The sequence below is a fragment of the Pieris rapae genome, chromosome 5 (genome assembly GCF_905147795.1).
Source record: "Pieris rapae chromosome 5, ilPieRapa1.1, whole genome shotgun sequence".
Taxonomy (NCBI): domain Eukaryota; kingdom Metazoa; phylum Arthropoda; class Insecta; order Lepidoptera; family Pieridae; genus Pieris; species Pieris rapae.
In genome coordinates this window covers 8,642,485-8,661,295 of record NC_059513.1, presented here as the reverse complement: position 1 = coordinate 8,661,295, position 18,811 = coordinate 8,642,485, and the positions used below count along the sequence as shown (strand labels likewise).

Here is an 18,811-nt window from a genome sequence, read left to right as displayed (position 1 = left end):
CTTCCAACAAAAGTACCTAATAATGGGAACTCCTTGGTCATAGAAACTCCATAGAATGTAACACTCACCTCTTTATTAGGATAATCTGTGTTTTAAATACAGTAACAATCAATCGTTTTGACGTTCACATTTCAAATTTAACAATAACTAGACGAGATAAATGTACGTATATGTTATTACATAGAGGCGTAATCGCCTCGTCGCTTTGGAATTTAAAACCTGTTATCTTATACTGGACATTTTAGCGATTTGTATAAAAACTATAATGTAGATTTTGATATTTGTTAGCAATAACAGTATATAATTTATGAAGACTCTCTTAAATCTAAAAGACTAAACATCAGACGGAAAATAATTTTAATTAGCGTAGATTAAAAGGTATGCCCGTTATAAAATGGCTGTGTTGTTCCTAGATGCATGTAGAGGCTTCAATGACATTAATTTCCTTTAAATAGATAAAGCGGCCACTCTATTCAACGGAATCCTTTACAAAGTAAAAGTCTTAACTCTTTTTACATATATACAAAAATAAGATGAAAGTTTTAAATTGAATATGTATTTGAATAAGATCTTGACAAATGTGACAAATAATTTTATTGAAATTGCTAGAACACAGGCATTTAAACGCCATTCTAAATTTGTATTAACTATGAAAGGCTACTGAAATCCTTTATATAACGTTTATCAATACATCTTAAAAGCATTTCTTAATTAAGGCTTAACTAAAGCATTTTAAAACGTTTATACAAATTTCATTTGAAACGTTCCGCGACAAACTATTGACATTGAGATGAAAAGCTTACATAATGAAATATTTGCATAAGAATATTCTTTATCTGTGTCAAATCTGGCGAGCTTTTTGTAGGCCGCTCTTTGAATTATTAAGGCCTATGTCTAAATTATAATACATGGGTTAACTTGTATGTGCTAGTTGTACACATAAGGTCTCATTACATAAAACACGCAATTATAAAAAAAAAGGTTAGATTGCCATGCCCTTAGATAGTTTACTAAGTATTGGATCCATAAATCGATGACAACAGAACAAAATCCTAAGAGCAGTTGCAAAAGTACCATGGTACATAATCAACAACGAAGTTCACGAACACCTAAAAATGAGAACTATCAAAGAGAAAATCCGGAGACTGGCAGCGAAATATAAAGAGCGGTTAAGCTGTCATCCAAACGAACTTGCTCGCCAACTCACTATTAGACAGTATGTAAGTCGACTAAAACGTCATCATAGTCTAGAGCTAGAAGACTGGTAGTAGCTCTAGGTAGCAGATGAGTAGATGCTTCCAATGGGAAGTCTCTCCACATGACAGCACCACAGAACAAATCGCTCATAGCCTTTGGGCTGATTGCAAATTACCGCAATTAAAAAAAATCGATGAGGAAAGTACGTACTTATGTGTTAAGACGCCAAACGAACATATTTCATGTATGAATTTAGAAAATTACCTAACATTATCTGAATAGTATCTATTATGAAGGTCAAAATATCTCACGATTTCTACAAACATAAAAATTTAAGTCTTATTCGTGATATATAAAAAAGTAAGGTTGCCAAAGTAACTAATGAGCTCATTATTATAGTCCGGAGTCAACATCAAAATAATAATTGGTTATTCATATAGGTAACAGAATATACACTTATTTATACACGTAAAAAAAAAGAAATACATATTTAATGCATCTAATTTTACATAAAAATTTGTAGAATGGAAAAGAAGAACTGCAATAAACTCTCTGCCGCTCTTTTTAATCGCCAAGTTTTTTTTATTTTGCATGTTTGTAAGGAGCTGCAACCATTACACCATGTTTCACATGACACATTGTTACATATTATATGTATTTAGTACATAATTTAACAAATTAGTTAAGTAAAAAAATCCAATTTTTATACGTATGCATAAAACTAAAGTAGGTAATGGGTCTACTAAGAAGAGTTTAATCAGCTGCAAGTACATCGTTCAACAAACATTTCTTGATGCAGTTTTTGCCGCGCTCCACCACTTTGTGGAACCAGCTGCTCACTGAAGTATTTCTGAACCAATTCGACTTAGGGTCCTTCAAGAAAACAGCGTACCAATTCTTAAAAGACCGGCAACGCACTCGCGAACCCTCTGGCATTGAGAGTGGCTATGAACGGCGGTATAGGTGAGCCTCCTGCTCGATTTCCGCCTGTTCTATAAAAAAAATATATATGTCAATTCTGGATAGTAATACGAAATTCTTGGAAACGCTTCATAGCCAAACTCAAATTCGAATCCGGGTATAGCGACAGCACATTTGACATTTGCTCATACACTGAAAAAGTACATTGTAGGGAATTTTTGAAAAAGCAATTGCAGAAACCATAAACCAACCAACCCTTAAGGTAGATATTTACTCTTTGTCACTATTCTTTGCTACAATATGCGTTTTACGACCGCAAAATATAACAGTACACATCACAGCGTTACAATCGTGACACACTTAAGGATATTTCTTCGTAAAATTCGACACCAACAAAGAGCTAATTTTAACGCTTCAAGTGGCATAAAAAGCGTATCAAGAGAAATGTGGGTGCAAAACTTCCATCAATCTTGTGTAATTAGCCAGTGACGCTTGTCGGCTAGCTAATGGCGGGAAGGCGTTCCCTTCCAAAGCTTCCTCCACATCATAATTATATGGTAACCACCATACGTGTTGTAGCTGACGTTTTACACCTAGAGGGAAATAAATGTGTGTTTTGTACACTTGTTGTGTGTGAAATTACACCTTGTTGCCTGAGTTATTTGAATTTAGAATGCATTTTTATGGTGAATTTGTCAATGTCATAACTTAACTACTATGTTGGTTTAAAATTCATGTTTTAAACGATTTTATTTTTTACTTTATTTAATCCGGTTGATACCTCTTAGCTTCAAATAAAGTTTTTTTAACATATTTTTAAGACATCCACAACCGTCACCGAGGTTAACTATTGTAGTTATACTTTTTAGGAAATTATGCAAAAATTACTTTAAAAATATTATCTATGAAACCGTAAGTACTTGGATTCTTGTAACACGAAGATCTATACTTAATTTTTAAATTGCAAATACCAGAAAAAAGCTTCTAAGAAAAGTCGACCTAAGAACCTTATGAAGAACGTTTAAAAAATTAAATACACTTTACTTTGTCTAATTTCAAACTAATCTTGATAGAAATCTAAAACAGAGTCGCCTCTTGGAAATTAAACGATATAAAAGCACAAATGGCTTTTCACTATATATTTCTCTCGAAAGCTTAAATTAATTCTAAACTCATTTTCGCTACAAGTCGTTAAATATACTAAAATGTTGCTCGGTAATTTGATTGCTAAAATCTCATGAAAGAAAATGTTTTCTTTGCAAAGTGGCCGTATTCCTCGATTGGGCAGACTGTCCATTTTACAGATCATTTTATTAATTCCCACAGAGAAATATATTTCAGTAAACTGAACACTTCATTTCTGTAACCTACAATTTAATACGTGCAAAAAGGGAGGAAGCATAAAATTAATAATACTAATGAAATGTGGCAATATAAATTTGCTTAAAAATTGATTAAAGGCAAAACATGAGACTACTCTATAGTCATCTTAATATATATATTTCTTGTGTGCGTGTGTATGTGACTGAATTCCTCCTAAACGACTGGACCGATTTAGACGAAATTTGTTGTGTGTGTTCAAGGGGATCTGGGAATGGTTTAGATTCACAATTTTGTCCGCTGGACAATGTTTTTTTAATTAATTTTCAATTTATTAGTTGTTGTTGATTTTGGAATGTTTTACATTGGATCCGACAGACGGCGCTACCATCGCAGTGTCAAATTTTAAATAATATTCGAATTTTAATTTTAGTCTGTCCCGAAATTAAAAAAAAGTTTTGTTATCATTGTGTTATATCGTGTGTGACCATGTGCTGGATCGTTAGATATTGTCATACCATTTGAATAATAGTTTTCATCAAAATGGCTTATTAAAAATTGAAATTTTGAAATTAAAGACGTGTAGACAGGACAACGTCTGTCGGATCCGCTAGTATTGTATATATTTTAATGTTTAAGAAAGCCTAGAAAGTGTTAATTGAGGTTTATTATATTATCATATTATGTAATATACGGAATATTATATGTAAATTTTAATCATAAACTTTGATTAGATAACATGCATCCCAGGCTCCTGATTCAGTCCGAATATATTACAAATTAGCTATCATTATTAAAATTCAACTTTATTAACTGATATTAACGCTTCAAGTACTTTACATTACAAGAGATAAAGAGGGGTGTTCTTTGATTACAGACTGTAGGCGGTCAGTGCTTTATCTTTTATTTGTTTGATCTGGATTTCACTACATAGATTTGCGTGTTTGCTGACAGATAGCAATCGGTAGGGCGCACGTGTTGTTTCTAATTAATGGCGCGGTATCGCGTGGAAATGGGCCATTTGTCTCGGCTAACGTCGGATGTTCACAGAAGAATTGTAAGCGATACAAATATCTTAAATGCTTCCAAACACTTAGACTTTTCTGCAATTATTATAAACGAATATAGTGCAGTGATTTACAATGCTAGACAATATGCAATGTATAATAGCTATATGAATTGTATCGTTCAACTTAAAATATAAAAGGTGTTTAGCGAGCCGAATTCAGACATTTAGTTACAAATCAGGTTGTCATGCCATAAATATAATAGAACCACCGTGGGCTAATGATCGCTAATCATATCAATTAATTTTAAGAGAAAAAAATATTTTTTTAGGACTTACTCACTTTTAAAGACCTGCAAAGGGTATACCTTTTGCAGGTCTTAAAAAGGGAGTCGTCAGCAAAGCCGCGTAAACATCGTTACTGTATTCTTTAACTTCAAAAGCGCCAAAGGAAGTAATTGAGGAATTCTATTGACAGCTCGGTGATACAGTAAGAATACTGCCCAAAAGAGTTATCACAATTGTCACCTTAATGCTAAGGTGGGAAGCGCATTGTAAGATAATTACTTAAGGGACGTTGCGGGAAAATATGAATATGAACTGGGAAACAGAAGAATTGTGGCGGCAATTTTGCACCGTGAAATCCCATATAATAATGAATACTTGTTCGTTCAACCATCCAAGAAGGTTACACTCATGTATAATGGCCGGTGATCGGTCGCGAAACTAAATTGATTACATGGCCTTAGTGAAATGGTGGAGATCCTGTATAACGAACACGGAAACGCGGCCAGAAGCAGATTGTGGTGACGACCAGAACCTTCTCATAGCCAATATGCGTGTCAAGCTTAAAGAGTGTGAGGGAGCAATCTATAAACCCCGAGATAACAATATTTACGATAATTTCTATAACTACTAGGCTTTAATCGTTTTCTAGGAACACAATTATTAGTGACCTCATTAAGAATACTATAAAAGCAGTTAAGGCCCCGTATGGGTCACGCGTATCAAAAACAATACTCCAATCGGTAATTGCTATCGATGAATATAAATACAGGTATACACCATCAAAATTAAACATCCGGCTTACTTGAGTGAATTCAAAGAACGATCAGAAAAATTCAAAATATTGTTTAACATTTACACTACTTGAATGTAAGTTAAAATCCCCTAATAATAATCCATTTTTATATTTAACATACAACAATTCAACTATTCCGTAAATTAGCGGTAAATACACCGCACAAAATAAGAATATACATTTATCATTTAAGTGAACTGACGCGCAAACCAATTCAAACGAACACTGATCGACGTTCATATCATTCGGTTCTTTCACACGTCGCAACCGCAGTTCACGCGTGGCCACTAGAAACACGCCACCTTGTTTTCTTCCATCCGACCGGTCGCATCTAAAGATTTGATACCCCGCGGGCCCAATTTCCGCATCTTTAATAGAATCATTACATCGAGTTTCTGTTATGGCCACTATATCGACTTAAGTGCTTCAATATTCCCTATGACTTTATTTAACTTGGTTCACAAGCCTCTATTATATTTAAATGAAAAGAAAATAAATTTACACAGTTTTCTCTGTTTTATTTTTTAGTTTCCGAAACCAAAACCATTGACTGCATTCGGTGTCCACCGGCCATACTTTCGGTGAATATAACCTTTCATATATCAATTCCGATACCGTTACAATAAAGGAGGCATATTCCTTTGCGTTTTTGGACTTCATCTTAATAACCTTAACGTCCACTTCCATGCCACATATTCTTTTTATATAGGATGTCAATTTTTCCTCCGAGAAAGAAACAACTTAAAGAAAGAAGATTAGTATCTTCTTTCCACCTTAGCCCGTATTTCTAATGACTCAGGATTTCTAGCATTGACCGTTTGTGAAGCACCGGGAATCGGTTACTAACTGTACTTGCCACTTTGCTTACCAACGCCGCATAAAAAGCGAAAACAGGAATCTGATTCCGCCAGAGAGAGAGAGTAGAGATAAAGTAAGTGAAAACAATAAAATAAATAAATAATGCATACTTGTTTTACATATTCTTTGCAACCATATGTGACGTACAAGATCAGTGGTAAAAGAATAGAAACCCGTACTGGACTAGTTTCTATTCTTTAACCATCGATACGTACCTTTACCTTTTAGTGCTACGAACCTTTGTGAGAATTACAGAACCGTCGCACTTATATCTCATGCCAGCAAGATCATGCTACACAAAGTCAATGAACGGCTTCAAACGAATCTGCAATGGTAAAAACTAGGAAATCTCATAACTTTTGTTTTCTTTTCAATAAGTAATTGGCTCTTGGCTGTCATATATTCAGATTTTGAGATTTAGCTTCAGATAACCTTCACACGTTTGTTTCATATTTATAGTGTGAGAGCCGAAGTCTTTGATCTGGTTAAAAAAATATTAAGTTATGACGCACATGTCGGTTTTAAGTTCACTGGTGCATCTAGTTTAAAATATTGTTTACAAATCTGACGTTACAGTTTTATTAATGTAATAAATGCGATAAAAAATAAATTTTAAAATTTAAGTGTAGAACCTGGGTTTGGTCTCACTACAAGCGATGCTATACACGTTTTAAGGTTTAAGGTTTAGGAGTCGTTTATTTGTTCATGGTTGTTTTTGCTACAAGAATCACGTATTTCATTTCTGTTTGGGCGCGAATGGTGATTATGCAGATTCGTCGCCCCTGCGCGAAACACATAAAACGTTTCATATTTTATCACTTTTTTGCATAATGTATTTGGTAAGCCGGCGATCAGTCAGACCCTCGAGGGTGGACCTTAGCTACTCATTTGATGAATTATTTTCACTCTGCCGTAATAGAAATACATTGAGATTGATTTGATCATTAAGAACGGAATAAGTACAAATTGTGTCTATACATAAAAATCACGATTCACAATATCTTTCAATTAGAGTTTTCTTAATATTGATATTGTCCTCGTAATATTAATTTGATTTATCGTGATTTGCTATACACGTAAATTGACACCTTTTTAAGGAAGAATTTTAAGCAATTAACAGTCTCTTTAACAACTTTAAAAAATACTCTTCTAATATATATATATATATTAGAAGAGTATATATATCATAATATATATATATATATATATATATTATGATATATTTCAGCAAACATTGTGATGGGCATGACGCGGATTGACTGACGTGTTAGTTGACATCTGTCATTGCAGTGACAGCGAAATGATGTCGCCATCTTTCTTTTTAATTTACCCTAATAATAACCAATAATTTTTTTAATTCTATAATACTCTCTTAGTTTTGCTGACCAATGAGAAAGAACATGTATTCGTAAAAGTATCACTTAAGTAAATCACCTAGAATATTAAACAATTTTGCAATTGTATAAAGGTTTTAATTTCAAAAACATTTGCTCAAATAATCTCTTTGTGTTTTCATAGAAATTGTTAATATTAGCGTAGCACTTTGAAAATACAATTATCCGTATTTAAGAGAGCGCTATATTTTCTTATAGCAGCTAATTACATCGCTAAGGTAATTATAATAATTGCCATCAAAATAGTATTAAATTACGTTCTTAAGGGAATATATTACAGTACTACAAATTAACAACTGTGAAGTTACGTGCCATGCAGAATTAAGTTAAATGTAGATAGGATTGAAAAATAAAAATGCTATATATTGACGTTTTTGGCACTCACTAATATACCGCTTAAGCGATCTATAATTTTTCAGAAATTTTTGACACAAAAAAACTAAACGTCAAATTTAACCTCCCGTTTTACCTTACAATATAATATAGTCAATTCGATTTTAGATAAAATCCTATATGTCCTTTTCGACATTTGATTCCTCAAAAAAATGTATTGAATAGCTAATAGGTTGCGTATACTCAACACAAACACATAAACATACAAGAAACTCTCTCCGTTTATTTTCTTACATAAATAACCTTTGAAAACAAATCGAGCTTATCAGTTTTTATATCCAGGCCTTTTTATATACCTGCATCATTATATAATAATTATATTGAAGATATTTCATATTTAAAAGAGACCATTTCAAACTTTTAGACAATCAAATAATATTAAATACATTATAGCACGGTCTACGCACTTTAACTTCTAAATAACCGAATTTACCGTCTGAGTGATCACAACGATGATACAATAATAAATACGAAAACAGCGCTTACACTTAATGTTTGGAATAATAAACGAACATAATGTGATCGGAGCATAAATACGATACGACAAAAGGCTTTTGCCGCATTTTAAAATCATCCCCTAATACATTGACATATTTTCAGTATAATGAAAATCCTTCCGCGACTTTCTCGAAGAAAATTGTCTATCTTAAGCCCGTATCTGCCTTACGGCGTTTTAGAATCCTGGGACGATCTTAACCCGCGTCTCTACCACGCTATACACATTTACTGGCTTAAATTTTATGGCATGTGGTATAACAAGTACTCGCCAAAATGTTTGTATTTCTGGTTGCAGATAATTTATACTGTAATTGTACTGTGGCTTGTTTGTTTGCTGCCTGCGATTGGAGAAATCGAATATTTACTGAAACGGCAGGATAACGTTGGAGAAATCGCTGAAGGGTAAACTTTACAATTTACTTGTAGCTATTTCTTTAAATCGTATTCTAACTTATAAATTAAGAAATATTTGCCTCACATTCCTCAACTATACTTTTATTGTAGTTTCTGTAATCTCTAATAGAAGGTAAGAAGGACGATTCTAAAACTTAAATTAATACAAAGATTTTCCTAACGTGCCTTCCTATTAAATAAATATACGTCGAAGAGTGGTTCTCATACCTTCCTCATAGAAATTTCAATTCATTTAGATTGTGATATCCGTTATATCTCTTAAAATCTTTCTGGATAAATTAAAGTACGTATATGAAATGTATAGATACTTTATTTTAGCGAATAGATTGCTTGTTAACGATAAGACGCTGAGCTTTTTTTATTTTAGAAATGATTTTAATACTTTTATTGTACGGGCAAATCCGTTTGCAAAAATTGTGACGTTCATAATAGTTTACCAAGATAGTATACTAATATGAATAAATGAATTTCAATTTCATAATAATAAATATTTCTAAACACGATAGTAAAGAAAGATAGACCACTTTTTTACGTCATAAGATTTAGGTTTCAATAAATAAAATATATCAAAACGGACATCAAGTCACGTTATTACAAATCTAGAAAATCTAAAAGAAATAACCGAATTTTCATTTCTCTTCAAAATATTGCAGGCTTTATTTATTTCTGAGCGAAATGTACACGTATTTCAAAGTGGCGGTGTTTTGGTTGAATAAGAGGAAAATTTTGAGACTACTTAAATATTTGCATTGCAAGGAGTTCAAGCCAGACGAGCAAGAGCACAGGGAAATCTTGAGAGATAGTATTAAAACCTCACGGTTTGTCATGACCTCGTACTCCACTATGTGCGTTGGGGCCGTTTCAGGTGATTTATAGACTCCTGGTACTCATAACTTTGAAAGCATTTTATTCAAACAAATTGAAAAACTTCTTATGTTCTAAAAATCTTTTAGTTTTTTGCGCATGGCACAAAATAAGTTATTCATAATTTGAATTGATTTTTCTAGCGTATTTTATTTATTTTTGCACTGTATAAATAACATTTTTTTACAATTTGTAAGTACACATTTTTACACACAATTTGTACACACAACTACACATTTTTGGCAGTACTTTTGACATTGCGTAGAGAGGTAGTGTCTCTATGCATCTTCTACCACATTGACCAAAAATACTTTTTTGAGATATTTGCTTTAAAATCTGAGTTTTCCGTCCGTGGTCTGTTGTTTCATAACTGAACGAAGGCACTTATAACCGCACAATTTAATTGAGTCACTAAGTAAAGAGAGTACCAAATCATGCAAGACGGGGGGCGGCGAAATTTCTTACTATCTTTAGCCAGTTTGCCCGCATCTATGAAAAGGGTTGGTTTGCGAGAATGCAAACCAACCCTTTTCATATGATGGAATCCTTGTAACACAGATACCACTTGCATAATTATTACATTTAAGTTTTTATATTTTGTTAATCAGTCAAATTTATATAATATTTAATGGTATGTTTTAAAACGTATAATAAATACAGTACCAATATTCGGTTTCAGTTATTACAATTTTATAATATGGCATGGTAGCATCAAAGCATCAGTCTAAGACACTCTTGACCCGTTTTTATCTTTGTAGTGGCGATGATAATGCCCCTAGCGGAAAACTTTGAAATATTACCGACTAACGTTGAGTATACATACATTAATGTGAATAAAGCTCCAGTCTATCCAATCTTATACCTTCATCATGTAAGTAAAACAAAAACCTCAATAAAATTAAAATTGTATTTACTGTATAACAGCACCAAAAACAGACACCCTAAATTGAAATGAACTGAGTAAGAATAAAAACAACTTAAACTTAGAAAATTCTTTCTTTTCTTTCTATTCGTATTTACGAATAATATTATTAACATAATTGGATGAATAATGTTAATAATGTTATGGACTCCGAATACCTCTCATCAGGTCGCGTTTTTATCTTCTAATTATATAAATTAGTGTTGAGCTATAAATAGTATTTAACTACGAACCCTAATTCTCAAGTAATTTTTACGCTTCTAATTTTAAGGTGTCATCGCAATTTTTTCTGTCTTCCTAGAATTGACAGCCCTCGCTTGTGAGATCGCCTTCATTATATAATTTATATGTCAAAAGGACAAAGTCACGATCTTGATTTATGTAATTTGTAACAGAACAATTTTCCTGTAAATGTGACGTACGGGAAAAATTCGTGAAATACTGAATTAATGCCATTGTGTCATCGAGATTTATATTACCTTTTTTACCGTTTCAAATATCATATTTATCACATTCTTAATTCTGTAATCGATTCTATCATACTTTGACTGCCGAATTATAGTTTTATTATTATTTAAAGGAATATTTCATTGTTTGTATGTAACAAAATATTGACAATATTACAGGTATACTACAAACCAGCTACCTGCATTATAGATGGCGCTATGGACACTATGTTAGCTGCATTCATTGTGTGTGCAAGTAAGTATTAATTGTATGTATCGTGTATTCTTATCGAAAGACTAAAACCAATTTTTTAAATATTCTTTTTCATCGTCCTCTCGGCATCCAGGTTGATGTAACGGACTTGGAATAGCCTAGTAAAAAACTAAACATTTAAGTCAAAGGGAAGGTTCCATCCCCGATCAATCAAATAAAACCAGTTGCACTACAATCTTTAGGCTTGGCATTCAAATGTCTGTATCTGTTTCGTGATAATATGTTTTTTAATATACAGTCTGTGATCTGACACATGTCAATTTATTTTCAATATATTCGTAAACCGTACAAGCGAGTGTTAAATAATGACAGAACTTCCGTTGGTGCACAGCCGAAGATCGAACCCATGACCTCAGCAATGAGAGTCACACTCTAAAGCCAACGTAAAGGCATCGTAAATTTACAGACCAGATTCAAATTTATGACCATGTTTAGAAGTTAGAAGTTTTTTACTGTTCACATCTATATTTCACCAAAACCTAATTCTATTACGACAATTCTAAAATTTAGTGTTCATTTTTTCTTTTTCACTTCATTGTTACACTAAAACAAAAGCGTTTTGCTCTAAAACAATCACGTATTTGTATTACTGCTACAACTAATATCAATTAATTGCAATAAGTCCTATTGAATATATTCCCAAAACGCTTTAGCACAAGCTAATTATTGTATCTTTGATTCACGTATTTTGCACCATTAGGGAATCATATTAAGCCATCGAAGTTTACGTCTTTAGCTCTAAACACTAACATACTATATTATGCAGATACCTAATTCAGCAGAGCGCTTTGGCGTGAGCTTTAAGCTAATTCGCACGGAATATCCTTCACCTCCTTGCACGCTTTTGCTCCACAAATTTTGAAATTTAATTTGTTAATAGTAAAAAAGTATGAATTTAAATATGGAATTCCAAACTCAAACCAGAAATGTTAAATTGAAGATGGAAATATTAAAAAAATACTGTAGAAGAATTTACCATAATATTTTTTAATCCAATCTTTTTTATTATTTAAAAACCCATTACCGGAACCAGGCTAAAGACGAACCATTAAAAATTTCAACGAAAAATTGTATTACCGCTATAATCGTATCGCTCTCCATGGCAAAAATTTTGAATAAATGTGTGCTATAAGTATACTTGCTACTTTATTGAGGGGCAAGTCTTCTCACCAGCATTAGGTGGCCAAGGCGCCAAGGCGAATCAATTAATGTTTCGTCGTCAATCAAACCCAGTATGTGCTTGATGACGTATTTTAATAGCTAAACCGGAAAGGGGTGTTAAGTATATGTTCCTTAGAATATCTAATAATTTATTTTTATACTTTACCTATCCTTCCAAACATGAAAACGATCTTAATATTTTATGATAAAAACTCAACTGAGTCACATGAATATTTTTCCATTATACTTGAAACATATGACGTCAAAAAATGTATTATAAGTTTTCCTCTTTTTAAGAATATATTTTTTATGTCACACCCATTTAATTATAACGCGATAAGGTGGAGGAAAATCATATTTTCCTTTAGATCTATGGAAGTGATGTCTCTCCAAACAGATTCAATTTTCATTTGGTTTTTCAATCTGTTGTTACTAAAGAGACTTTTTGATATCATGAATCAATGTATACTCTAATTCTTAAAATAACAAAATATCTTTAGTTTAGTTTAAACGCTCTTTTAAAATAATAAATTCCACTAAAAGGCCAGTCATGCTTCTAGGAAGCTAAGCTTAGAATATATAGTCTTGTCAACGATAGTCTAAAGTCGTGTTCTTTTCTACAAATTGACAATTTAAGTATGTTTAGAAAATAATTCTCTGTGAAACAGTATACTTCTTAAAGGAAATTTAAGATATCATATACGCATATACAAAAAAAGTACTGTAATTGAATTTACAAGTTCTTCCGCATATACAGGTTAACCAACCTTATACGGCCCTTATATTACGACTGCAGAATATAGGAAGAAGTTTACGAGGAACTTACAATTGTTGATAACAATAATAATAATAAAAGCCCGTTTAATTATAAAATATACAGCTTAGACTTTTAAGTAAATTTTTTCTTCTTATCCTGATAGCTTCCGTCTGAACCTGTCATCAAAATCTTCACGGGTACAGGCCTCCTCCAATCCATCCTTCATCATCTTTCTTTCTCCATTCCCTTGCTGCTAATGCTTCTATTTAATATCTTCTTTTTTGCGGGCGTCCTCTTCTCCTTCTTCCTCTCAGTCCAATGATTCATATGCATAAGAATAATAATGTTTGTCTATGTATGTTTTTAGCAAGAATCCCTATTTTTGCGTCCTTGATTTTAACTTCGCAAAACACTAAAATTACCACTCCAGTTTGTATTCGCAAATTAACTCGCACAATGTTGCGGGGTCTAGCTGTATCATGAGATAACTTTTTTACAGTCGGACAGATAAAAATACTCTCGTTCAATCTGCGGAACTTTGGAGAAATAGCAATGAGAAGACGTAAAAAAGCAATAGCGGAGCGACAATTTGTCGGAAACCATGACTTCTATATAAAAGTCGTGGTCAAGAAATGTATTCTGCGTTATAACGCTATTATTAGGTAAATATTTTCTACATTTAAATAGAATAAAAAAGTTTGTAAGGAGGCGTGGTATTGACACTCTATTTATTTATTTTTTATTTTATTTATAAACACTCATTGCATTAACATAATTAAACTGGGGTTGCCCTCCTTTTAATTATTTATCGTTATCTATTTCGAGCGATCTCTTCCAGGGAACTACTGTGAAAAGAAATATATTAAATTTGATAAGGTAAGCAAGAAGTGCAAAATACACAATACCTATTGTCATTAAGACAAAACTTTACAGACACAAAAAACTAAACTAGAAAAGGATACATGATAAATTAAAAGTGAACGAATCACGATAATTTTAGATATGTCTCACGTCAGTTAATAGTAAGTAGGAAGGTTAAGGATACGATGTGGACAGGTAATGTTTGTACAGTAGAAATATAAAAAAAGATAGACAACGAGCTAAGAAGCGAATTGGGACGGGAAGTGAATTCCATAGCCTAACTGTAGATACCTTACAGGATTCCCCAAAAAAAGATGGAGTTATGAGGTGGGATTTCAAGGCTTCCAAAAATTTGGAATCGTTTTTGAGATAGGAAGGAGTTTTAGGTGTCGCTGACGATTGGGTAACCAGCCAAGCCGCTTACTAAACCTGCTGCAAGCTTGCTTTAATCAAATTAATACCTTTTCATTTTTTTAAACAGCCATTTTAGGTTTACGCCCTATTTAATTGTAAATAAGTTATTTTGATTGCAGATATGTATCCATGCTAGAAAGTGCGTTCAGCTTGGCTTCGGCATTACAATTCATGCTGAGTGTCATGGTTCTCTGCTTGGTTGGAGTCCGATTTCTCTCGGTAATTATCTATTTGATAATTAAAAGGCTTTTAGTATCTTTATTAGCATGAAGTTAATAGTACTTATCTGTCATCCCTAATCGATTTTGTTGAATTTAATAACTAATATGTATAATAATAAATTATATATAACAGTTAAGTTTGTATATATCTTGTTTTGTTTTATCGTGTTTTGTTACCAAATGTGTTGCTTTATTGATTTATTTTATACGTTAATACATATTATAATTTATCCTGTAGTTGGTCTCAAAGGTGATATAAACCTACTTCTGGGTCCGTATGGATTAAACATTAATACTTCTATACACTTGACGTAAAATTTCAACCAAATTAATATTTTTATTGATTCTATTGTATTTTGACTTTGCAGTTGTTGCAATCGTTATTTTATATAACTAAGGTTATATAACAAATTATATTGAACTTCCAAATACTCAATCATTTAATTCTACTTTTTATTCACACAACATCAAGCTAAAGTATCTCGTATATTACGAAATATAACATTATTATTTGTAACTTAATACGTGTTATGAAGACAAATACGTTTTTAGATGAAGGAGACGTAGCCTACATATTTCACGCACGAATGGCAATGAAAATCTGTGAAAGAGGGAAAATTATGTGTCAAAAGCAAAAGGGATTTATAAATTAACTAATCCAATATGTAATTATCGCCTTAATAATCTTAATACAAAACAGCGTAATTTCATTTATAAAAATTTTACTGAAAAAAGATAATTTTTACGGAAAGGATTTTTTAAATAAAAGATTGCTATCTTGAAAATTTCCTTTATTTTGACCTCAGTCTGCACACTTGACCTATATAGTACAACTAAATCAGTCTACCTAGGTTGGTTCATGGCCTAATAAACAAGGTCTAGTGTTACCGATCGACAGCACGCTGACGTCATCGTTTAGTGGTATATTAATTTACTATGATTAATTAAAGAACAATTGTACGTTAGCACACATGTTTGGTTTTAGAATATTTATCTTTTCTTAATTGAAATATTTTCTCTCTGGATACAAACGCTAAATGTTTTAATGTATTCAGTATATTGAGCTATATATTTATTAAATTCTTATGGATCTATGGTTTAAATTTGTCTCATAATACATAGGTAAAAACAACAGATTTCTCTAAACTCAATTAAAAATGCAAACATATTCAATTATAACTAAAAACGTGGCAACTGTAATATAAAGTAATGATAACTTCCTTAAGATAGAATAATACGCAATTTTATTACAAATAATAAAATTAGCCTCTCTTCCCGGAAACGGAACACGTTTCTAATTTGAAAATCGAATAAAATTGTCATGTTTATTTTATCAACGTCCGCAGATCGAGAATCCAAGATGTCATCCCATACAAATCGTTTGGATGGCAATCTACCTGGCTTGTATGTTGATAGAGGTGTTCATATTGTGCTGGTTCGGGAACGAGCTCATTCTGAAGGTAACACGTTTTATCCATTTATTACATTTACTTTGTTATCCTTACATTTTACTGTTATGCGTATTAAACATGTTTTCGCTTGTTAGGTAGAGGAATAAATATTAAAATATGATTATTAGCTTATTTTTTTTTAGTATATACTTTATTGGGACGTTTTTGTTGCCATAGTAATAGACGTATTAATTAAAAGAGCATTAATGGTCTAGTGGGTTCAGCTCAGTGTGCGAATCTCATTCCTAAGGTCGTAGGTTCGATCCCCGGCACTAATGGACTGTCTATCTATGTGCTCATTTAACAATCACTCCAACGAAATTAAATCATCGTGAGGAAACCCGGTTGCCTTAGACCTAAAAAGTCGACGGCATGTGTCGGCACAAGAGGCTGATCACCTTTGATTGACAAATAATCATAACGTAACGTACGTACATACGTAACATACATAACGTAGTCTGAGGCCCAGACCTTAAAAAGGTTGAAGTGCCACTATTTTTTATTAAAAACATTACCCTAAACTTTGACATAAATGTAAACTAGCCATACTGTTAAAACGTGCGATTTACCAATAAATGTTTCGTTGCAAATGTAAAGCATGTCTCTAACCCAAAGATTTATAACAAACATAAATTAAAAAATAAAAACTGCTCCATGGTGCTAGGCTTAAATTTACATAAACAAAGAATCTAATAAATTCTATACAAAATATAAAATACTATAAAATACTAATAGAAAAGCTTATTGTCTCTGTTAGAGAAAAATCCCACGCTATAAACTAGTAAAAACAAAAATGTAAGGAGAGAAAAACTTTGTCCAGTTCTCTACTGGCAGTATTCCTCGCTTACTTTTTATACCTACTATATTCACGATATAGTAGCTAGGTATAAAAAGTATCTCTATCGGCCTCCTTGACGTATTTTGGTCTTCAGGGGTTGGTATCTCGCAACAAAGAAAGAAAAGTCCATTAGCAGGGATTTTAACTCCGTGGTTGAAAGCATTCTTCTTGTAGTGCCTCTCCACTACTGGAGGTTGGAGGTCAGCTCGTCATACTTCTTATTCTTCGCCAAGAGCATCAGCTGTTCTACGCTGGCCACTCCCTGATATTGCAGATTTTGCTAGGTTGAGAGCAGCACCTAGCCTTAGCTGGCCGTGCTGGAAATATTTCAGTTTTATTTAATTTCAAATTATTCTTGTATCTCTTCGTCACATAGAAAAATAGGTATAGATTTTGAACCTTGATGGAGTTATTCCTATAAAGAGAATATAATATGTTTCAGAGTTTGGAGCTCAGTATGGCAGCGTACGAAGGCCCTTGGTTGAAATTAGACCCTAAAACCACAATGCTCATTATCGTATTCATGGAACGATGCAAGCGCCCTCTGCGAGTTACTGCGGGGAAGATTTTCACGCTATCCCTCGACACCTATACAAACGTAAGGAAATTAATTCAAATTTACCCCAAGTTAATAATATAGTTAAATAAATAGTGTGCAGTTATAAACTAATACTAAAGGTATTGATTTATTATTATACTTTATCGAAACGTTTGAAGTTTTTTTTTAAACAGATTTTGTTATTGAAGACATTTATTATCGTGATTATAGAAAGGTATCCTCAGAATATTTTTATAAGAACAAAGGGAACCGTGATAGCAGTGATGTTGTCAGATATTAATTAATATAATTTTCATGTAGTGAAATATCATTTATTTACACAGAATTTTTTTTTAAGTATCACGATTATATCGAACTACAATGACGAAATGTTGATGTCAACATTCTAAAAACGGTGCAACGGCGACTTCAAATCAAATACAATTATGATAAGTCTTTTGTGACTTAAACACGTCTAATTTGGGTCTCAGTGTATGGACGTGTTGATTGAAAATTAAATGAATACAAACAAATACTTCTTAAATTGATTAACAAAAAGGTTTTTAAATTAAAAAATTAAAATATTTTTTTACAGCTTATAAATTGGTCCTACAAAGCGTTTGCTGTTATAAGGAATATGAAAAAATAGTTTGTTTTTATGTTTGATCTAAACAATAATAATAATAACATAATAAAAAGTAAATAATTGAATATTGTTTTATTGCTACTTAATGTCCTGTGACAAAAAACCTTTACAGATGGAGCCACTAAAGGCAAACGAATTTGTAAAGGAAAACCATTAGTTCACCCGACATACTAAAACCACTTCGAACTTCAAGCCATGGTACTGTTTTTTTTTGTTTAATAATTTTCTTTAGCTAATTCCATGACAATATTGTCGGAGAAGGTATTAAGTAGCTTATCTTAATATATATATTTCTTGTGTGCGTGTGTATGTGACTGAACTCCTCCTAAATGACTG

The 18,811-nt window shown here is 32.3% G+C and overlaps 1 protein-coding gene across 1 annotated transcript; it reads left to right on the top strand.

Annotated features, from left to right (window-relative positions):
• Positions 1 to 8,774: 8,774 nt before the first annotated feature.
• LOC111004454 (odorant receptor 46a-like) lies at positions 8,775 to 18,478 on the top strand. Its single transcript, XM_022275487.2, has 9 exons — positions 8,775 to 9,070; positions 9,736 to 9,947; positions 10,705 to 10,817; positions 11,495 to 11,570; positions 14,006 to 14,168; positions 14,901 to 15,000; positions 16,349 to 16,462; positions 17,734 to 17,889; positions 18,425 to 18,478. Exons 1-9 carry the CDS (start codon positions 8,775 to 8,777, stop codon positions 18,476 to 18,478), a joined length of 1,284 nt encoding a protein of 427 aa, XP_022131179.2.
• The last annotated feature ends 333 nt before the right edge of the window (positions 18,479 to 18,811 follow it).

What these genes read in the sequence shown, in the direction of transcription:
- LOC111004454 (XM_022275487.2), top strand. Translation starts at nt 8,775, where the DNA reads ATGAAAATCCTTCCGCGACTTTCTCGAAGAAAATTGTCTATCTTAAGC. An exon ending in GTTGGAGAAATCGCTGAAGG is followed by an intron (nt 9,071 to 9,735) that starts GTAAACTTTACA and finishes AAAATATTGCAG; the next exon opens with GCTTTATTTATTTCTGAGCG. An exon ending in TTGGAGTCCGATTTCTCTCG is followed by an intron (nt 15,001 to 16,348) that starts GTAATTATCTAT and finishes CAACGTCCGCAG; the next exon opens with ATCGAGAATCCAAGATGTCA.